Raw genomic sequence first — 23,691 nt, 5'->3', positions numbered from 1 at the left:
CCTCATAAAGGTTCATTCATGCTCAGATCTTTTCATGGCTCAGGGGTGCAGAATTTGAGCTCCGTACACCAGGTTTCTCTCGTCTTTGTGCACAGGCGTTAGATAAAAGTGGTTTCTGAAAGGCAGCACCACCATACATTCGAGCTTTGTATGCCCAAGGTCACAAAATACAGTTTTCTCTGGAATGAGCGACCGAGGTGCCGGCTCAATTTAGTGGTCTTATTTGAGGCGGCACATTGGAGGCACTTAACCACGACAAAGTGTCCATTTATGACCAGCGTGCTGCTTTGCTGATGCACTTTTGTCCACTTTGGGTACTTGCTGTTCTGATTTCTGGAAGTCTGGTTAGTAGCCTCACATCAGGTGGCTAACATGCAATCACCATTTTAACAGTAACAATGCTGAAAATTAAAGTAAATGTGCTTTTTGAGCTTTCTAAACCTGCAGACACCTTGTGAAACTCAACCAAATTGCTTTACTTACTCAAACTTCAGGGCGTGGAAGGGGGAAAAAAGTAGAGATTACATTTACATTTCAAAGGGAACATACCAAGGCTTGAGGGTCCTTGCATAGATGTATGCGATCCATATTATTTATAGCTCAGGAATGTCCCCCGGGACGCTGATGCTGCTCGGCGTCTGTCAGGCCACAAGCGAGGACAGTTAGGTGAATGTAGTTTGCACTTAGTGAGCCAAAGGGTTTCACAGTGCGTGACCAACATTTAATCACTCCATTGATCCGGCAACTATTTGGAAAACGAAGCGAAGCAGCTGACAGGAGCTGGTTTTAGACACACGGAGCAGGTGGACTTTATATTATATCTCCGATTTTCTGCTCCAGCATGAATGTGATCACACTGGGATGTTTAGCATGCCGGAGACAAACTGACACTCTGTTAGCAATAAGTGACAGAGGCTGAGAGAATGAGTGGAGCAAGGTGACTCCTGCCCTTTTGTTAATGAGCACCGCTCCTCTGGCTCATTCTAACACCACAGACTGATCTATGAGTGGCTCCTGTTGAATGCCGCAGGAACAAAGTCCCTATTCCCGGGTGGATTTCTTGGAATCTCACTCCATTCTGCCTGTGACAGCGGTGCATGCACATGCACACACACACACACACACACACACACACACACACACACACACACACACACGCAAAGAGCAGGACCATCAACTCCCGCAGATGTCGGTGGACAAAGAGGCAGAATTGGAAAAAGGCAAACTCCAAAGCTGCTGCTGCTGCTCAAATAAATTGATCAGCTCATGAAAATGAGAAGTCAAGTTTATCCCTAAACTTGCACTTTGTTGTCACTGACTTGGAATCGTCATTTACGTCCTTCCGACTCGAGTCTCCCACTCAACACTTTCCGGCTGCGTTCACAGATGAATAAGAGTTTCTGAAGTTTAATAGACAGATGAAATGTCTCTGCAGATCCTTTTTGAAATATTAGTGGTGCTTGACTCGCAGCCCACGAGGGAGACAGCAGCACTTCCACGGCATCTCAGCGCATCTTGAAAAGGCCAATTTGTCACTTGTCAGAACGCATATTTTTGTTTGAAACAATTTCTTTCGGTAATATTTTTTTACATTCCCCCATGGTCCATTGCCATCAGATCATTTGGCGTCACGTTGAATAGCACTTAGTGGCTAAAAGCCCTCTTGTCTTTGATAAAGCATGTGAAGGGTACGTCATCAGGGCTGCTCGCTTCCTTTTTTTTTCCTTTTTCGAAGCCACGTTTCACACGAGCTCATCATTCGTGATTGAAATTTTGCTGAAAAAAAAAATTAAAAATTAAAAGCGCTGCACATGAAATTACATACCTAATTTTCAGCTGGGTTTCATGCACATAATATCTGTTGTAATCATGCTTTATTCACTAAATAATGTCTGATTGACCGAATTCTACATCCCTTCTGCAGAAAACAATTTCCCTGTGGAATTAGTGGCTGTCTGCATTCATTAAGCTCAGTATTGGTCTAATTATGCGCCAGTGAGCACCTACGGACTAATTAACAGGGGATCAATAAGGGCCCTGGATGCCTCTCACGTAGGGCCCCAACACTCACCCCCCTCATTAATGGAGGTGCACCGAGTTTTCAAAGAGGATTTCTCTGGCTCTTTCCTGGGGGCTGGATGACACATTAGGCTGAGGGTTTGGCAAAAGTTGGTGTTTCTCCTCCTCTCTCTCCCTCTCTTTCTGCATTAATGCGTGTCAAGCAAACTGATTATAAGCATGTGAAAATTACCACAGGCTCCAGAAGAAGATGGCAAACTATTTAAGGGCGCTCTACGAGTCTTCAGGCCCGGTGGAGATTTAACATGATTATGGATGAAAGGCTGAAAGGACCTGTGACAGCACAGATTTAGCCATTATGTCGGCACTGCGCTGAATTTAAAGGAATAGTTCAGCCACCTTTTAATATATTTTTTTGATTTCTTGAGGGGATTTTAATCAGCTGTACAATACATCTGCCTATCAGCACCACTGGCTGCTAGCATTAGCCTCACATTCACCTGAGTGGCGTCAGTATTCCCCTCCAATCATTATTTTTCATAAAGCGCTCCTTTAAAGATTATTTTAGCTCTGAAATTAAGTAAATTTAACCGAAAGTCCTTTAGCTGCAGAGGCTTTAGCAGCCAGCTGGAGATTGGTGACAGCTGTTGCAGGTATAGCATTTATCAGAAACTGTCATGGCCAATTAAGTGTTGGTGACAGGAGCATTGTGGAAAGCGCTGGCCACAAATGGATGAGGAACGCACCAGGCAGGGTATGTCACGTCAGAGATGATTTGACATGGCATCTCCCAGGAGCCTCTAAGGGATACAGTGCTGCATGATTTAGAGAGTCAATTATGCAAGTTATTGATGTGCTTTTAATCAAAGCTAAGGCATCTTTCGATTTCAGAATTTAGGAGTTTGCTGTTGGAAACTGAGGAACTGCTTTTGCAGACTGCCTGATTTTAAAGAAGTGGAATGACATTTCAGCTAATTATGAGTGGCTGAAGTGAATGAAAAAGAAAGGAAAGCAAATCCTTGTGTAAAGAATTGAGTACTGTCGAGCCGCTGACCGCACAGTGGGGACTAAACAGGACAGGGGGAACTGTGTGCTGTTTGAGGTGCGAACTGGAGCTTCATTTGAGCCAAACACTAAAAATTTTACTGATAACTGTGATTCGAGCTATTTCTTATACTTTGTAATATCTTTCCGTTCTCTTCCGGTTAGGCTATGCAAACTGGAGTAAATTAAAAGGCGCAATGAGCTTTATGTAGACAATATTTCGGTTTGAACCCAGTTTGACAAATCCTCTCAGATGTAAAAATATTATTTTTATTATTACTGTTATTATTGTTATTTAAACAATTTCAAGATACATTTCTTTTTTCCCTATTTGGTTCGTAACCTTTTACCTTTTGAATTCAGGCTAGACGATATTAGAGTGAGAGAAAGCAGACAGTTGGAAATGCATTTAATAAAGGTCATCTGTGTAGAGGGAGAGGTTATGGACTAGGCTAGACTGTGCCTTGTGAATCTGTCCTGGCTACAGATGGATATCATGTCTGTGTCTAACTACACTATAAAGCCACTGTCACGTCACCTATTATTTAATGAACTCTTGTTGCCTCAATTTTTACTATTCAAATCTAATTTTTCTGAAGCGAGATTATATTTAGGTGAGTTATCATCTGAAGGTAAAAAGCATACGTATAAAGCATGCTACTTTCATAAGCCTGCGACCAACGACATTGATAGGCCTTCTTGATAATTCAAGTTAAAGGACGTAGAAATAAAATACAAGACAAGCTGTTGGAAATATGTCATATAAGAGTATTAACATCACACCGGCATCACAAACACAGTCAAGCAGTAATACAAATTAGATATAGCTGCCTGTGTTGGTACTCACCTGTCAGATACAGTGGCCATGTCTGTAATGATGCAACATTCAATCCGTTGTAGGGTTTAAACAGGTCAGCTATAAAGTGATTCTACCCCTCCTGCACAGCTGTCATAAAGGCAAAGATTAGCTATCAAAACAGTGCAGATAGGGCTTAGTCAGGGCTACGATACATTAACATAATAAAAGAAAAGTTGGAAACAAAGGCTTTCCCTTCCTAATTTCATAGTTTTGCAATTTTGCATTTTGTCACACTTAAATATTGCAGATCATCAAATATAATTTAACATTTGTAAATTTGTCCACTCTTCTTTGTAGAATTTTTAAAAAATCCAGCCACATTGAAGAGTTTTCAAGCATGAACATTCTGTTTAAGGTTGTGCCAAAGCATCTCAGTTTGATTAGGGCAGACCAAAATCATCTTTTTGACTTTTAATTTGTTTGTTTGCTTTAGTTCGGTGTTTTTTAGCCATTCAGAGATGGACTTGCTCGTGTGTGTTTTTTATCGCAGTCCTGCTGAATAACCTAAATGTGCTTGAGCTTGGGGGCATGAACTGATGGCTGGATGTTCTCCTTTAGGATTTTCTGGTTGAGAGCAGAATTCATGGGTCAGTCATGACACAGACCATCACATTACCACTACCACATTTTGACTGTTGCTATGATGTTTTTATGAAATCCTGTTTTATTTTATGCAGACGTAACAGGACTCAAACCTTCCAAAAAGTTATTTTCCCTGCAGTTCTTTAGATGTTGTTCTGGTTTCTTTTGTGACCTTCTGGATGAGTTGTTGATGCACTCTTGGAGTAATTTTGGTAGGCTGGCCAATCCTGGGAAGGGTCACCGCTATTCCAAGGTTCACCAGAGTCTTAAAGGGTAACAAATGGCTTTAACCCTTTCCAGATTGATAGTGACTGTGTTTATTTAAATTATGTCATGATGTGTTGCCTGGGTGTGGACAGTGAAGCTAAACTCAGCTTTCCAAAAAATGTGGTTAATCAGAGTTAATTCATGATTTTTGATGTGGGGGTATCTTAGGTTATTTTTGTCTAAAATTCGTTTGATGATCTGAAACAAGAAAGAGGACAAATACTTGTCACGGCACTGCAGATTCCCGGTCCAGGCTAAAGCAAACGTGTGAATAACGTAAACTTTCAACTCCTGCGGTTGCACAAAGACTTGTGGTCGTACTGGAGTCTATGGAAAGACTGTTGTCGCCTCTTTTCCTGTATAATGTAGGTAAACACTTTCCTTATGGGCTCAATTACTAGTTAACAACTAGTCAGTTACAAGTCATGTAACTCGGGATGAGGATGCACTGCACTCAGTTTGTTTTAGATCTGTCCATCCCTCATCAGATCCAGTGTCAAAATAACAAAAGGGCGATGATCAGCTTTACGTTGGGGCTTCACGATGGTCACAACGGCTACTGTCTATGCTAATTTAGGCAGCAGGTAATGAAGTGAGTACTGCTGCAATGTCCTGAGCTAAAAATAAAAAGGCCTTTCATTGGTCTGGATAGATGTAGTTACCTGCTAAACGATACTCTTTGTTCACTTTAAATGACTGATGGAAACGACACAAGAACGATTACTGGCTGTAGCTTAAGTAGGAGAGGTTGTGAGGGAACTGGCTAAACAGTGTGCAAGGTATAACTGATGATGTCACTGTGATAAGCCCCCCGCAGTGCTGCTGAATACAAAACTGAGGGATGACCTCTGCAAGCTTCCATAACACCAGGCACTACCCGGCTCTGTCGGCTTCCAGCATCCAGCATGAAGCCTCTACAGCACAAACACACAAACACATGCGTAATGCACTCGCTTGCATCATCATAACCCCTCTCACATAAACACACACACACAGAATTAATGTGGCTCGAATGATATCTCAAGGACTCGGTTTCCACACCATGCTGGGTCTAGGAAGCAGGCCAGGTTTTGGGGTGAACTGTCTCACCCGAGTCAATTGGACAAACAGGGGGCGCACTTCCGGGAGCCTGTGGCTTTGTTTCCTGCTCACCTGCAAACGGGACACCTGATGTGTCTTGGCTCCAGAGAGCTGGGTAATACTTGCCACTACTTGCCACCTTTCACCCAGATTTTGCAGTCTATCCTCTGACTTCTCAGAGTGTGAGATGCCATGCGGTGCAGGCGGTAGTTTGGGAGCAGCAGGTAGCTGTGAGGCGTTACTCAATGCCAAATGATGTCTCTGTCTCGACTACAGCAGATCAATAAAAGCTCTGACCTCGGCTGTCAGCCAGCTCAACTCTGTTAGCAAAGGGAACGCTCATGAAACAGGAAGCGCACAATAGTGTGTGAGCTTAGCAGCTAGGTCATTTGAATTTTTTGTCTGACATGAGCACCCAAGGGCGGCAATTATTGATTCTTGTCAGAAAAATCCTGTCATGTGATGGTATTTCTTTTGGCCTCGGTGATAAAATAAAATGTTTGCTAGGTCTTTGAGGAACATTTTAAGTCTCCCATTGGCCTCTTTGACACATGTTGAATCTGAAAATTTCTCATTTGCGTGCTCAGTCACTTTTGTTTCCTGTAGAAAAAGCAGACTTTGCCCTGTAAAACACATTTTACAATCATGTTTTTCTTTAAAAATAACCGACATTCCTCTCAATCCTGACTAAATCTATTAACGAAATACCTCCTCTGTCCTCCAGCTAAGTAGGTCAAAGAATTTTACGTAATAACGCAAGGACTATAAATACACAAGCAAACTGTCAGCAGCTAATCATGTCTGATTTACGCTGGGACGATGCTGATGAGACTATTTTTCTCCTCTGTATCTGGGCCCGCAGCGCTCGCACCTCTCTGATGCTAACTGGTCAACTTTTAGAAGGAGTTTAAAGCCTCAGGCCCATTTTTGCATGAATGGGTGTCCTTTCTTTTCCCCCGTGACTCATGGATCATAGCGTTTACCAGTCAGTAAGTATTTAAGGATGCCTTAAAAAGTGAGGCATGCAGATCTTTAAATAACCGGCGTTGTTGCTGGAACATATACACAATGTTTTTTAGAAAAAAGGGAAAAAAAAACCTTTATATAAATTCAGTGAATGCGATATTGTAATGCTAAATTATAAAGCTCTTTAAATAATGCAAGGCACTGATCCTGTCAGGCAGTTTGTTCCTGCTTAGTGAACCATTCATAAGCCGTGCTCATTCATAAAAAAACACAAATGTGCAAAGGTGATCAAGGTCTTTGTTTATTACATGTCCGGATGTATTTTACAGTAAAGAACTATTATTATAATTAGGTTGTTATTATTAGTGGATTTTTGTGCTCGTGATTATTACTTCAGGTGTTCTCTTTCTACTTTACTTTGGATTTTTTAATACAAAGAGCATCGTCATCTCATCTGTTGCGTTAGTGTTTTACACAACATACACAGGGCAGGTGAGGCCATGCATTAACAGATGATTCAATATAGAATTCAGGAAAAATATATGAATTTGATTTGATTTATTTAACTTTTACACACAGAAGGTGCCCACAGATACACTACACCTCTTTTCTGCAGGAAAACAGTGCTAAATGGGCTCTTTCTGAGCAAAATATCATACAATTTACACTCAATAGAGACTAATAAGATAAAAAAGTGAATGGATGAAATGAAGGGACGTTCATGCTAAAGAAAGTGATCAGAAAGTTGAAAGGGTACATCGGGATAGCCTTCATAATCTTCACAAGCTCCTTTCAGTTAAAACTAAAATACAGACAGGTAACAAATTAAAGTGTTCTTGCCCACCAGCTGCTGCCAGAACAGCCTAACTGCATCTTGGCATTGACTCTACGTCATAAGATAAAGGTGATCACTCAGAGCAACTGGGTATTGATTTGTAGCAACTCCCCTCTCCAAGGAGACAAGTGGGAACAGACCTCTGCGGTGAGATTTATCTCAAACATAACAAAGCCACAGAATATCCTTCAGTGTTTCACTCTGTATATTATTATAATATCTGTATATTACAGTGATTAGTTTCTGAATCACTACGCCAAAAATCAGGACCATAAATAAACATCAACTAAGAAGTCATAAAATAAAAAAATAACTTCCTCATTTGGTCTTTTTTCCTATTATTTTACACTTTGCATTAACTGGAATACAAACTCAGATGAGACTCACTCGATTGCAGAACATCAAATGTCCCCTGCAAGTCCCAAATGCCTCTCTTTCCCAGACGCATTGAAAGAAAAAAGGGGATTAGACTGAAAGTAACAAATAAAAATAAAGAAATCTAAACCTTAAAGGGTTTTTTCACATGAAAGCAGTAATGTTTTATGGAGAGAACTCTTTTTAAATCTTATCCTATAAGCCCATTTAAAATCTGGGGAGATGGCAGCACTGAAAGTGGGAATGTCTTTGCTCCACGGTCACAGCTCATAGAGGACTTTATCCTGCCTGTGACTGTGTATCCTCTCAGAAAAGAAACACCATGGAAAAGTAATCCTACTTGCCTGAATTCACCCTGGATCAAAAGTCAGCAAGAAAGGAAACGAGCACAGGAGGCCAGCCAGCCAACGGGTGGACTGTGCTTAAATTGGGTAATTTTAGATGATATATATCCACGTCACACAGGACCTTATAGCCTTCTCTAAATCACGACAGGGACTTTGGGCCACTAATTGCGCATTTCCTCCTCACATCTAACAAACACAGCATCGCTTGTGACCTTATCTCTGTGCCTGTCAGAGTGTTAGCATTCACATGGCAAGTGTGGCGATGAATGTAATTACTGGAGCCCAAAATAATAACACCATCGTCTTTGAGCGACCAGCAGCCAGTCAATTGTAACAGAGCCCCACCCTCCCTCCTCCAAATTACATGAGACAAAGACAAAAATAGAGTCATTATCGTCCTGGGTCTGTGGGAGAGACCCATTCAGAACAGACTGGAGAGAAGGGATGGGATATTAATAATTCAGGATTTTAATCTCTCACGATAACACTTATAGTAATCCTATTATAAAGTTTATTACAGGCGCACAACTTTAAAATGACACCCAGCAAAGAGAAGTCAAAGAGAAGTATGCAATATGCATACACAACTCTCCATTTTTTAGTTTTATCACGGATCTTGAGGTGTTCCCACACCTGATGTTTTTGTCACTTGCCTAGTTCATTATACAGGATTCCCCTCAAATTATTTCCATTTTTCTGTTCTGGAAGAACTGCTTAAAGTAATTAAAGAAAGAGAAAACACGCGCACCTTCTGTACTGCTTGGATTTTTACATTTTTTTTAAGGTTTAGCGATTTAAAAGGAGCACGAATCAATTTATATATCATTGTATTCTGATTCTAACTTAGGTTATGACCTTCAAACAGCAGCTCAGACTGCTGTGGAGCGTTGATTGAACGATATTATTACTGGTGTGTCAAGGTTTGAAATGAGCTTTTAATTTCATGTTTGGAGTCAAACATAGACAAAGAACACATGAGTCCTTGAATCTCATCTTGTGGGCATACATGTGTGTATGCGTGCATGTATGCTTGTTCATTATACTGGTGCAACGTATGGGCTTTCATACCTTTACCTTTGTATTTTCCATGTATTAAACGTGCTCAATGAGCAAAGCTGCCTTCAAAAACGTGAAAGACCTGCAATTATATGAGAACTGATTAAACTCTTCTGGATGATGACGGCCAAAGAAAGAAAAGCTGCAGTGCTCAGTGAAACTGCAAACAAGCCCAGCGCTACATCTCTGACTCTACAGGGTCCACTAAGCATGTAAAAGGTTAAAGTTCATGACAGCGCAGTCAGAAAAAAACTGAACAAGTATGGCTTGTTTGCAAGGTTTGGCAGCAGAAAGCCTCTTTTCTCTAAATACAACACGGCAGCGCAACTGAGGTTTGCAAAGTTGCATCTGAACAAACCACAAGACCTCTGATACAATGTCTTTTGGACAGATGAGAACAAAAAACAAACACAGCATATCAGCTAAAACATTTCATATGGACTGTTGAGCACGGCGGTGTAGTGGCAATGATTTGCGCTTGTTTTGCAGCCATAGGATCCAGACACCACGGAGTCGATGAGCCAACCATGAACTCCTCTTTATACCTAAATATTCTAGAGTCAAATGTGATCCATATGTCCAACAGCAAACCTGCGAATCTACAGCAGAGTGGCTGAAAAGGAAAGAATCAATGTGTTGCAATGGCCCAATCAAAGTCCAGACCTCAACCTGATTAAAATACTGTGGGAAGACTTAAGAGAGCTGTGCACAAACAAACACTCGTAACCCACAATGAGCTGAATCAAGAGCGGGCCAAAATATCCCCAAAACAACTTGTGAGACTGATAAAGTCATGTAGAAAACCATTACTTCAAGTTATTGCTGCTAAATATGCTTCTACAAGCTACTGAATCATCGAGTGTGCTTCGTTTTTCACACGCTGCTTCTTCATTTTTACTTAAATAAATAATGACACTGTTTAATACGTCATGTGCTGCGGTTCATCCTGGGTGTATTTACCTAATCTTAGGACTTCTTATGAAGTTGTGTTAGTTTGAGAGTGTAGAGCGATGTATGAGCTGAGTCTCATACTGAGGAGGTGTTTTGCTAAAACAGTGAAAGTTTGTCTGTGTCAGAGTTATTTGGGTTTGTTAATAATTTAATTTGTTTTTAATTAATTTGGTTTTTCAGCTCAGTTTAGTTTCAATTAGCGTCTGGACTGGGTTTGTTTGTTTCAATTTAGTTTTTATTGTTTCAGCATCTGTAATGAAGGTGCATCACTTTGTAAACAGCAGATATTTGCACATGATTAACTCTGACACTGTCAAGATGAAAGAAGTCGCCCAACAAGCAGGTTTATGAGATTTTAGCTGATACTGGTGAATTACTGCTCTTGGAATTAAAATATATCTTATTATGGTGAGTTTGGTTAGGTCAACAGAAAATTATTATTTTAATTTGTCCCTGAGGTGATGTGAGGCAAAGCCGTTTAAATTAATGAGTGAAACATTTGAAAAAGTTTCAGGTGGCTATAGAGGAGAGGGTTCGAATGAGTACATAACCTCTAATTGTAGACCAGGAAAAATGTTTATTTATCAGTTATTCTTTTTATGTTTGTTTTGTTTTTCCTTATTTATCTTATTCCTGATTTTATGGAATAGAGTTTATTGAGAAGTTGTGTTTTCAATTTAAGGAGCTTGGAAATACAGTGCCTGGACTTCTTAAGGTTAAGGTGAAGACGTTTCACCTCTCATCCAGGAGGTTTCTACACAGACATAGTCTATGAAGGGTTAATGGAGATTAAAGATCAGATGCAGGTGCTAAAATCAAATGCCACCTGTGGGCAACATGGTTTCATTCTGTATTGTTGTTCTCAGGATCTCGCCTTTGCTTTTTGTCTCTGATGTGCTTCAGCTGGCTTGATTGAGCCATGACGTCCAGCTCATACTGGGGTGGTTTGCAGCCGAGTGTGAAGCTGTTGGGATGAAAATTAGGACCTCCAAGTCTGTGGGTGGAAAAAGAGTGGAGTAGCCACTCTGGGTAAGGAACAAGTGGAGCAGTTTAGCATCATGAGTGAGGGGAGATCTGCAGCGATGCTGAACTGGTGAAGATGAAAGTGAAACTGTCAGTTTAGTGGTTGATCTATATTCATACCCTCACTTATGCCCACAAGCTTTTGATACTGACTGACAGAAGGAGACTGCAGACACAATCAGCAGAAAAAAGCTTCCTTCAGAGGGTGGCTGGACTCTCCCCTAAAGATGGGATGCAGAGCTCAGTGATTCAGCAGAAACAGCCATTAATCCTTCGCATCCAAAGGAGAGCTGAGTTGTTTTGGACTGGGATGTCTCCTGGACACCTCTTGGGTGAGGCGTTTTGGAGATGTCCTGTTGGGAGGAAAACTTGATTGCATCTCTCGGGTGGCTTGGTGTCCCCCTGAATGAACTAGAAGGAGGTGGTTGAGGAGAGGGAGGTCTTCTCTGCTTCTCCACAACCCTGATCCAGACTCGGATAAGTGGGAGTGGAAGATATGACTTTGATATAATTTTGAGATCAGCGGTGCATCATGCATGTTGTGTTGATCAATTTAACCAAATTAACAAATGCTTAAATTTTAAATTTTTCTCATGTATTTCTATTTTATTTTAGCTTGTTTTGTAAGTATGTTACCTTCAAAGGTTTGGCACTACGTACACAGATCTGTGTTTCCGAGCAAACAACACATTTGCATTTATTTAAAATAACAATAAATTGATCATAAATTATGCAAGTGACTATTAATGATTCATTGAATTATTCATCCTTATTGATTTTTCATCAAGAATCCATTTTCAGCAGCCATCACTCAAGTGTTCCTCAGCCATATTGTGTTCCCTGATGTTAAAAGACTTATTGAGCTTGAGGAAAAATAACAACTTTTCCATTTGTGTTAGCACTGTTAAATTTTCCTCCATCCAAAGTCTGTATTTTTTACAATTTTAATATTTTCCATTTACAATACTAGAAAACAACTAGTAAAGGGGAACTGAGGAAAACTAACAAAAAGTTTTCAGAATAGAAAACTTTTTGTTAGTTTTCCTCAAACTGGGGCCAGCAACACATAAGCACATGAGATACACAGAAAACACAATATAGAAACCTGGAGAAACCTGGTGGAGTTGGAGCTGCAAGGTGACTCAGAGTCAAGGTTCTGATATAATCTGATGTTCTGCTGCTTAGCTGAGACACCAGGGTCTCCCACTTCTTTTTTTTCTAAGGTTAGACCCCCTCCAACCCTCCACACATGTGATTTAACAAATGCGGTGCTCAAAAACAGCAGGAACATTTTCAAGTATGCTAACATAAATTAGCCCCCAATAAATTTTCATTGGGTAACACAGTGTTTAACTGAAACACAGGAATGACTGCTAATAATAGAAACTTTTGTGCCTCTGTATAGATAATCCATTAAAATCATGAATGATTTACTATGAATGACTCCATTAATTTTCATTTACACCATTTCTTGTCAATTCAATGTAATTTCTATAGAAGATAAATGTATTTTTTTATCTAAAACAAGAACATTATAGAACCTCAGATGGGTTTTTTGTTTTGTTTTGTTTGTTTCGTTATTTCACACGCACATGCCGATTTTAAAAACACCTTTAGACCTTTTCATTTTGGAAATGCTTTTATTGTTAAAGACAGATCATTTTTACATGTGGATCATTTTTGTATAGAGTGATGAGAAAAAGTCCATGTGCCACTTCTCATTTCTTTATATTTTGCTTGGAAAAAAAGGGAATTGGCAGAGTGATTTACTGAAGCATGTGCAAATATATATAAATACATGTATATACAGCATATATGATCAAAGATTGAGTTTGTACTCCGTTTTCAATCCATTTATTCTATCCACGTATGCTTTTACTGAAATGACAGTGTGTTTGGTTTCATTGTCATGCTGAAAAATGAAGATGTTGCTAATTGGACAATTTCTAGATGGTGTTGCGTGGTGGATCTGTATCTGATGCCACTGAGGTCACAATTCATCACTTTTGACAAGATCTCCAACACCCCTGGATGAAATGCAGCTCCAAACCATGATGGAGCCTCCACTGTGTTTTACAAATAACTGTAGACACTCACTGTCGTGCCTCTCTCCTGATGACCTTCCTGCATATTGATGAGAATCTGAACCAAAAATGTCATATTTGAATTCATCACTCCATCAGATCTGCTGCCACTGATTTTCAGTCCAGTTCTTGTGTAATTTGGCATGCTTCAGCCTTTTCTCCCTGCTTCCCTTCCTTAAGAACAGCTTCTTGACAGCCACCCTTCCACTGAGACCATTTCTGGTGAGGCTTCAGTGAACACTAAATGGATCACCTGACGGGCCAGATCCATCTCTCGGGTCCAGTATCAGGTCTTCGTGGATTTTTCTTCATGTGTCTTGAGGACATGACTTTCAGATACCGTCTATCTGTTGTATCTGTGCGTCGCTGTTACGCAAAGAAATGAAACGACAGCGCACTCCTGTGGTCACGTGTCAAACTGCAGCTCGCCGACTTTGACCCGGAAGCTCTTTTCACTGACCCGTGTGTTTTTCCTGCCTCACACGTGGGGTTTTCAGCACTGAGCAACATGGCAGCGTGCAGTGTAGAGGAGTTGTTGGCTAAAGCTGAGGCGCAAGAGGCGGAAACGCTGAAAAGCATATCAGTCCAGAAAGAGCTGGACCTGGAGTTTGACATCGGGAACCTGCTGGCGTGTGACAAAAACCGCATCGAGCCTCGCGACCTCCGGGAGAAGAGCAAAGAGGACTTTCTGCGCGCTCTCGCTCGCGACAACACGCAGCTTCTCGTCAACGAAATATGGAAACAGCCCACGGAGAGGGTCGAGGAGGCGATAGTGGCCAAACTGCCGGAGCCGACGACCCGGCTGCCCAGAGAGAAGCTACCACCGAAACCCAGACCTCCAACAAAATGGGAGCAGTTCGCCAAGCTGAAAGGCATAAAGAAGAAGAAGAAGACCAACCTGGTGTGGGATGAAACCGCAAAGGAGTGGAAGAGGCGCTGGGGCTACAAGAGGGCCGGCGATGACACCAAAGAGTGGCTGATCGAGGTGCCCGAGAGCGCAGACCCGAATGAGGACCAGTTCGCCAAACGCGTCAAAGCCAAGAAGGAGAGGGTGGCCAAAAACGAGCTCAACAGGCTGAAAAACATCGCCAGATCGCAGAAAGTCAAGATCCCTGCTGTAACCCTGACCCCCAAAGCCAGCCAGTCCAAAGACGAGCTGGCCAGAGCCGAGAGTGTGGCCAAAACCTCCACAGCGTCCTTGGGGAGGTTTCAGGACCGCCTGCCCAAGGAGAACCCAGCAAAGAAGGGCAAGAAGAGGAAATTCGAGCCCCTCATTGGCAACTTTTCTAATGAAAAGCAGAAGCAGCTGGAGCTCCTGAAAGTCATGGACACTAAGAAGCCCAAGTTGGACATCACCAAAGCTGTGAATAAACAGATGAGGCAGGAGGACAGAGAGGAGGCTGCTGCAAAACACAAGAAGGCAGCAGGGAAGAAGGGACGTAAAGGCGGCAGCATGGGTGGAAAGGCCAGAGGAAAAGGTGGGAAAGGAAAAGCAGCTGGAGGGGGGAAGAGAAGAGGCAAACCTGGGAAGCGCTGAGGACTCTTGTGTCTTCCTGTGTGTGGTTGTGTGTTTGTCCCTGCCTTGGCATGAAAGTGTTGGACATTCATGATGCAATATGAACAGAACATCTGGTTTACCTGTGGCCCACGGGTGGGATGCTCCCTCCATCTATGTAAACTATGTTTACTGTACATTTTGACTGCAGCATCCATGATGATTCTTTTCGATGTATGTGTAATATTCATGAAAGAATTTCACAAATATACTTTAATATTACAGCCGAGTAGAACACGAGTGACTTGTTTTTCTGTCTTTAATTATTGCAGAAGTGATTTTTTAGTTCTGTGTGAGTAAATTGATGCTTCAAGTCTGAAACGGTTGCGTTAAGTATCGTAAAGCGTTTTAGATCCTTGATAAATGAGACATATTTGAAAATAGGTTGTTTTTAAGGCTATTTTTGTTACCCTTTACATATTACTTTGTAAACTATATATATATACATTCAAAATATTCGACTTCTAATTTTTAATTTCATTACGTTTTCATATGATTTGCATAGTTTTAACAGAAGTTTAATGTAGTTTATGTAACTTTGGGGAAATACTTTAATAGTACTAATAAAACCAGAGTGTTTGTGCAAAACAAATTGTGCAAAACAAAAAGCACTATTTGATATTTAAAAAATAAATTTCTTTAAATTGGGCTCAGGGACCCACATTTATCTGTAGCCAGGAGGTCAAGAGATAATTTCCTATAAATCATAAAGGTTTGCTGCTGAATGATTAAAAAAGTGTTATTCAAATGAAGCTTTTCACCTGATTGTGGCTAATCATGTCAAACTAATTAGCTCGCTCTCTGCATCAACTCGTTCCTTTGGAAGCTTCTTGCTCCAATTGAAAAAAAGAACAAAAATGTGCCATCCATAAGTCAAAAATTCAGGTTATCAACTTGGTAACTTAAAAAAACTTGAAGTTATTAACTTTAAATTTTGAGATATGGATGACAGAAAAAGCTGTTTTTTCATTGGCAGAAACAAGCTTCCATATGTTCCCACTGCTGCTTAGCTTTGTTTATTAGCCAATTAGACTGTATGGACAAAAGTCCATCTGGCATCTGTCTTTACAAACATTTTTGAAAGAGTGGGTCGTTCCCTGAATTTAACCATGGATCTGTAGTGGGAATGCAATGAGTTCATTTAACGTGAAAGTGTTTAGGAACCACAGGAAGTGTGTGAAGTTAAGGTCGCTGAGGTGCTCTGCTGACTCAATAACAGCAGACCTCCAACCTTCGTCTGGCATTAACATCCACAGAAAAACTGCAGTGGGAGCTTCTTGGCAGCTGCTGCAGCTTTGCGCATGTAGTGCAAGTATTACAAGAGTGTTTATATCTACAGCATATTTGTATACACTTATCCACAAACTAATTCTGATTTATTAGAATTAGTTTGTGGAACATTTCACCAACGCAGCAGCAAAATAGTACAACAATATGCATGTTCATCATTATTTCAATTTATTGTAAAAACAATGCAGTTAATAGGTGAATTTTCTGCTCCTGGATATGAACATATATGCATGTCAGAATATGAGACTGCATAAAAAGCCACGCAGTAGCTAAGAAAAACTCAGCCAGGGTTGGTAATGTGCAACAATACCTCTTATGGTGTATTTAATCATTTGTTTGTGTGTATTTAGTAATATAAGGTGTATTTTCTGAAAGAATATGGGGGAAAAATTGGTGCCGCACATTTTGGCTAGTTAAAAATGTGGCCTACAATGGCCCAGGGGTATTTAATGGAAACGTTCAAACAGGTTTTTTTATACATACTTGTTAACTAATTTACATGGTCTTGGGAAATAGCTTCAAAGCTTCCCATTCATATTAAATGAGGCTGGTTAACTGCAGCAACAAGCTCCAGCCAGTAAATGCATGTCGGCATCAGATCAGATGTATCATTCATGTAACAGCAGAGAGGTTTTTATGCTCAGAATATATTTTTTTAAGCTGCCGCAGATTGTCTTGAGCTGTTCAGTGTTCATCAGTTTTCTTCTTCCGAGAAGCATCAGATCGGATTTCTTAGCAGCTTAGCGGTGTTTTTTTTGGTTATGTAAGGGCTTCGGTTTGGCCTTGATGTCTAGACTGGAGCCATCGTTCTGAATTAGGAGCAGTGTATAGTGTAACAAATAGCTCACAAAGCCAGAATCTGCAACTTAAGTACATTTAAACACAACACAAAGCAAACTGTGAGTGGGATTTTTCTCTCATCCAGTTGAGCACGTCTTTCTTTTGTGGTGGTATTGAGGTGTGTATTTCCACGGTCTTCACCCTTTTGAAAGAGATTGGTCTTGGAGCCAGAGTGGTTGCAGTATAGTCAGACATTTTCCTGGACTGCTAAGGCCTCAGATAATGAGATTTATTAGTCTCCTGCATTTAGAGGTGTTTCCACTTTCAGACGGCACACAAACGCACCTCTTGCTCTGTTCACCTAGATAATCCGTGATCCCCTGACAACCTTATTTCCTGTTGACACTGATTGTAATTATTTGTGAAAATTGACTGCGCGTAATTTCTGTTTGGATTCTCTAGAAGTACAAAAAGTCAAATCCTTCTGCGTGTGCTGTATCCTCACTTTGTCGCCAAGGCTGCGGGGTGCTCTGTCCAGCTCCAGCTGAGTCATCTCTCATCTTAGTGATGGATGCCTTTTTATCACTAATGCAAGCTCGCAGCCAAGCGCCTTCGCACCAGAGCTGGAGAGGGGAGGCGGTGGTGGGGTTTCAATCACCATCTGTTGAGCGGTCGGGCACTCTGTCCCCAGCCCTATCATCTTTGTCCCTGCTCACCCAGGCCACAGGAAAGTGGGGCACAGCCAATAATCAATCAAGCACTCCTGATGAGGTGAAATTATGAATTCTCATTCACATCTGAGCAAGCAGTAGCCTCTAAACTTCTTTTGCATGTGGCCAGATGGTCAAAGAACAATAGACATTGGCAGCAAGATGGAGTGGTCAAGCATGATATATGAGAAAGATGCCGCCTCTTATTCCAAAATAAAAAGCATTGGTGTCAGGTGATAAGAAAATTCTAACAATCATACATTTTCTGACATAAACTAAGATTTTACTCGTCCCTGGTCACGTGTATGTGTGTCTCTGTGTGTGTGTGTGTCCAGCTCCAGTCTGTGCTGCAGTGGATTAGTCAGCTGCATTTATTTAAGGTATTGCAGAGAGAGCTCAGTAGTCCCGGACAGTGTGAGAGCGTCCGATCTTCAAGATGCAGCGCATCTACATGCACAGCAATGAACACTTTGAGGTTTTCACCACTGTCCTTGCTCCACAAGGTGAGTGGAATCATATCTGCAGGGAAGTGTGGCTTAGCAGGACATTATTTATGTGGTTAGCAAGAGCAAGCCCAGTGCCAGCTGACCGATAAATGCCTTGTTTTCCCTCCTTCTGGACAGTGTACATAAAGATTTAGCTGCACAGATGTTTATGTGCGCGCATTAATGTCGAGGTCTTCTTATGGACATTTGCATATTAATGAAAAATGTTGAAAATAACCCTTTTTTGCTGATTCATTTCTGCTCTCGATGATAAACAGGGAGGTATCGATACAGAGCAGAAGCTGAAAAGGCAAGTTCACATTTTTCTTAATTTCTGTCAACAGAAATCTGCATATTTAACTGCACTGATATGAAAATGAGAACTCAATTCAAAGGTTTATGTATGCTTATATATGTCAAAGACTAATGGATATGAATGTGCATCAATTTAATCAGTTTCCTGCAAAACTACGCATTTAGTTTTCCAATTTCTCTCACATAATATTCAGGTGTAACATAATGAAGGGTAAACCCTGATTAAGAGTTACTATTACACTAAATAACAACTAATCCAAGTCTTCACACGTAATCCTTTCCATTCACCGACTCTGATCTGCAGGCTGTAAAAAAAAAGGAGCTGGACGCTGATCATGAACAAGTTCTGCCCTAACATAAATGTAGCATTGAATTTTAATCTTGCAATATTAAATATTCAAATTAGAGTTAAAAAATTATTGTAATTCTCCTTTTGTCCATTAGATGGTAGTGGTGCACAGGTACAGGCCCCACTGGCCTGACGAGCTGGAGCTGTCTCCAGGTGACGTCACCCTGGTGCTGTCCAAACACGAGGAAGGGAGGTGGTTTGGGCAGCTGCAGAATGGGCAGCGAGGTTATTTCCCCGCCTCATGTGTGATGGAGCTGGGCCAGGTTGGTTGGCTTCTTGAATGTGCTCAGTAATGCAGAGAAAGTGGACAGAACTGTTGCTGCTGCAGCTTACAGATGACAGATTATATTTTCCTCTCTGCTCTGCTTGTCACATGTATGTTTTAAATAAGCCAGAACCAAATGTGTGCCTACATAAACATATTACAGTCATGACAGAATTTAGAAACGCCTATGAGAGCTGTTTCCTTAAGTCAGTCTTGAATTGTTGCACATTTAATAAGGGATATTTATAAAGGGTAATTCATAAATTTCAGACTTAAATGCATAATATTTGCACTGGTTTTGGTGGGAGCTCATATTGTGCAGTGATTGACCAGAAGCAAAGAGATTTCTCACAATTTTACCTTCTCTAATTTAGCAATTAAACACTGACAAACACAGCAGGTGTTAAGAAGTATAACATGCTCCTCACTAACAGTTAATAACTATAAACTATTCTCTCACCATTCTCTGAAAAAAGTTAAAAAAAAATTCCTGTATTATCAAAACTTTTATAATGTCAGTTTGATTTATGTTATTTGCTATAACAAAAAGACATGATCAAAAATTACTTCTTTGTTTTTGAACAACACAAATTAAAAAAAAATCAAAAACAAGAAGAAGAAAAGTGTTTTAAATAACTCTATTTTATAATTACTGTCTATATACTATTAAATAATTAATAAAAGGTGGAATTAAAAACATAATGTTTCCACTCTCAGGCAAATCTGCCTCCCACAGGCCTTCGGAGGAGTTTATCTGTGAGGACTACACCCGGTGACAGTGAACGCGGCAGATATGGGAAGTAGGTGTAAACACACACATCAATAATTTCATGCTTCCCTCTTATCAAGTATATGCACACACACACACACACACACACACACACACACACACACACACACACACACACACACACACACACACACACACACACAATCATGCACATACACCCAGCATTCGGCAGATGTTCCCCACATCCCCCATCTCCAAATCCCACCCCACTGCTCTCCGCCCAGCACCCCTGAACAGGTGGCCCCTCTCTTCCCTCATTAGTTGACAAAGCACACTGATTACTGAGCCTGCTAAGCACACACACGCACACACACGCACACACACGCACACACACGCACACACACGCACACAAGCTAGTCAATCCCCTTCTCACAGTGCTGCATCTCATTAGGGCCAAAGAAGAGCAAGAGGGAAAGAAAAGACTTTGTAGTTGTTGTTTTTTTTATCTAAAAGAAAAACCAGTCAAACCCCTGCAAGAACTATTTGATATACAGCACATTTGGTTTATTATAATAAAATCTATTACATTTCATAGCGCATACTCTCTCTCTCTCTCTCTCTCTCTCACACACACACACATCACACATCACACACACACACACACACACACACACACACACACACACACACACACACACACACACACACATACTGTACATAAGCCCACAGGCCTCTTCACGTCTTGTCTGCTCACAGTGGAATTTGGGTCATAAGGAATAAACAGGGTCTTTGTGTTTGTTATTTCCTCTTTGTCCCCCAGTGGACACATTCTGCAGGCATTCAAGAGGGGGAGCAGAGGAGGTGGAGGAGGAGTGGGGCTGGAGAAGGGCCAGGGTGAGCGTGAAGGCCCTTTCCTGGTTCGGAGCTCCCAGATCCCTTTGCCTCAGCCCGTGGCCTCTCAGCCCCAGGCACAGAGATCTCCAAACTTGCTCCACAGGATCTTGTCCAAGTGCCGGAAAAAGATTGAATGCCAGGGAGCCACCAATGGGGCCTTCGAGGGCGACTAAGAAACCCTTTTCTTTGTCCTGGGTGGCTGAGCTGAGATCACTTTGGTGAGGTTGCACTCGGGGTGGAGGATGAGGGGGTAGAGGATCTTCTGAAATGTGCAGATGAGTTTTGAATTTCCTGATGTGGGCTTGTACTTGTCCTTTATCAGGATTTTCTAGATGCAAGCAGGAGGTTGAAGGCTGAATGTAAACACCCTGATTAGTGATGTCACAGTAGTGTATGTGTGTGTGTGTGTTTGTGTGTGTGTTACCCACTTTATCTGATGGGCAAAGCATGCCGTGACATCACTGATGGGGGTGTTGTCTCAAGTGCAACATGGCTGGAAAGTTTGAAGGTGTTGCTCTTTTCTGCCCAGTGCTTCAGCTAATCTAAAGTCAGGCTTATATTCTGAAAACTGTACAACATTAGTCGCTGCAATCAAAGCTCAAACAACGTAGCAGTTACATGCAGTCAGTGAAGCAGGAAGTGATGCTTCATGATTATTAAATGTAGCCTTTTCTATAACGCTGCCTTTATTGAATGTTATTTCTGCTGTTGGTTTTGTTATGTTCCTTACTTTTTTCCTGTGATTTGTTAATGTGTGTCTATGTCTATTTAATATGCTGTAATATGTTACTGTGATAATGATAAAACCAGCAAACCCTCCGTGACTGTATGATGATTTCATTTCAGTCCAAACATGCCTCGGTGTACGACTCAATGCTTAGGCTCCTGTTCATTTTCCTTTGAACACACTGGGCCTCCCTCCTTTCTAATAGGAAGTGTGATTGAGGCCTGCTGAAAGCTTTGCCAAAAGACCAGGGATTGTGCCAGTTGCCCCAGCAACTCCAAAGCAGCTCTCAGAAGTTGCATGTAGTCTTTCTTTTTCAGTGGTGCCTCCCAGCCTTGTCCTTGTGGTGGGATCTCTATAGGGTGGGCTGTAGATTACCTTCTGCAGAGGACATAAAATCCTAACTTTGGCCTTGACCTCCACAGGGAAATATACCCCTCCTCCACTTGCTGTTTGATATTCACTGTTGTATAATCCTTTGTTATAAAGGCTGCAGGAGGCAGTCACTCTGGGGCCAGTGTTTGGAGGACATGTCCTGCACAGTGAAGAGTGTAAATGTTACAAAGAGAGACAGCTCCACTCGTCCTGTAGCAAACTCTCATTCACCAGGAGAATATTGTAGCGTTTACTGTTAGAGTTTACCTCGAGCCTATGACTCACTTTTATATAGGGTCAAGGAATTATTGTGAATAACTTTGTGATTACTTCTGGAGTTTGACAAAAGAACTGAGTGTATGCACATATATACAAAGTTATTGTAAGTGTAGCTGGATATCGGGTATAAAGTATGGAGGATCAAAACTGTCAAAATCCAAAATAAACAATAAAAAACTTTAATATTTTTAAATGAAATGAATAAATAAATAAATAAATATGTCTACAAATGCACCAAAAAGAATTGAAAACATTTTTGTCATTTTTAATTTTTACATTAATTGTAAAATATGGCAAAAATTATTTTTTTTTACAATTTTTTTTAAATTAATTTAATTGAGCTTAAGTGTCTTATTGCATACATGGCTCAATACATGAGCGGGGCACCAAAAGGAATAGGCAGGAATGCCAGAGGAGCAAAACACCAAGCAGTGGTAGACAGAACAGTGGCCTGAAACTGCAAGACCAAGCTCACCAACCTGTGCACTGCCTGGACTGACTGTAAGAAACCCTATGCCCAGTGCCCCACACATGGATCCTGGATGCCTAGAACTGTACAAGATCAACAGGATCCTAAGAGCCATCCTCAGGAATTCAGTGGGGATGTAGCGAACAACTCCAGAGGCCAGCTTCAAGCCAATAGCATAAGTCACCATCAAGTGTAGGATCTGCCAAGGAGATGGTCTGTCCCCTCTGCTGTTCTGCATAGGCCTGAACCCCCTCAGTGAGATTATTGAAAACAGAATGGAGCGATCATCAGCCACCTCCTCTACATGTGTGATATCAAGCTGTATGCCAAGAGTGAATGAGACATCAATGCACTGATCCATACCACCAGGATATACAGCGACGACATTGGAATGTTGTTCAGACTGGAGAAGTGTAATAGGATGATGACAAAGAGAGGGAAGCTAGTCAGAGCTGAGGGGACTGTAATACCAGAGGACAGCTACAGCTACAAGCTACAAGTACAAGTGGTCTGGAAGTCACAAGGTTAAAATGGGACACACCCCCTAGGGCATAGGTGTCAAACTCTGGCCCGCGGGCCAAATTTGGCCCGCAGCCTAATTACATTTGGCCCGCGAAGCCATACCAAATTACTATTAGAGCTGGCCTGCTGGTATTATACAGCTAATATATATATTGTTTAGTATTAAGCTTTGCTTGTTCCATATTCAGTTTTTCAGCAAAACGTGTTTGAGTCCATAAGAAAAGATTCATTCTTATATCTGGAGGAATAAATATATTTCTATAAATATTAATGTTAGCCCACGACTTTGTTCCAGTTTTGAATTTTGGCCCACTGTGTATTTGAGTTTGACACCCCTGCCCTAGGGTGTTTGGTAATGAATGAGCTAAGGTCCTGTGCGACCTCCATATCAAGGCAGACAAACTGGCGATGGCTAACCAACTGGACATAGTAGTGGTAGAAAAGCAGAGGAAGATAATGTA

General features: G+C 41.2%; 2 protein-coding genes across 3 annotated transcripts; both read left to right on the top strand.

The window, feature by feature from the left end:
• Positions 1-3,218: 3,218 nt before the first annotated feature.
• On the top strand, positions 3,219-22,409 carry LOC120741385 (SH3 domain-containing kinase-binding protein 1-like). Of its 2 annotated transcripts, XM_040044259.1 has the most exons (6): positions 3,219-3,223; positions 18,243-18,326; positions 18,587-18,618; positions 19,068-19,235; positions 19,955-20,037; positions 20,788-22,409. In XM_040044259.1, exons 2-6 carry the CDS (start codon positions 18,260-18,262, stop codon positions 21,032-21,034), a joined length of 597 nt encoding a protein of 198 aa, XP_039900193.1. In that variant the 5' UTR covers positions 3,219-3,223; positions 18,243-18,259; the 3' UTR covers positions 21,035-22,409. The 2 variants fall into 2 exon arrangements, with proteins under 2 accessions (XP_039900193.1, XP_039900192.1); XM_040044258.1 differs by lacking the exon at positions 3,219-3,223 and having other exon boundaries at positions 18,149-18,326; positions 20,788-22,408.
• Positions 13,921-15,287, top strand: rrs1 (ribosome biogenesis regulator 1 homolog). Its single transcript, XM_040044257.1, has one exon. It carries the CDS (start codon positions 13,997-13,999, stop codon positions 15,023-15,025), a length of 1,029 nt encoding a protein of 342 aa, XP_039900191.1. The 5' UTR covers positions 13,921-13,996; the 3' UTR covers positions 15,026-15,287.
• Positions 22,410-23,691: the final 1,282 nt, after the last annotated feature.

The sequence above is a fragment of the Simochromis diagramma genome, unplaced genomic scaffold (assembly GCF_900408965.1).
Source record: "Simochromis diagramma unplaced genomic scaffold, fSimDia1.1 OVJJ01000602.1, whole genome shotgun sequence".
NCBI classification, from domain to species: domain Eukaryota; kingdom Metazoa; phylum Chordata; class Actinopteri; order Cichliformes; family Cichlidae; genus Simochromis; species Simochromis diagramma.
This window is presented reverse-complemented; position numbering and strand designations above follow the sequence as displayed.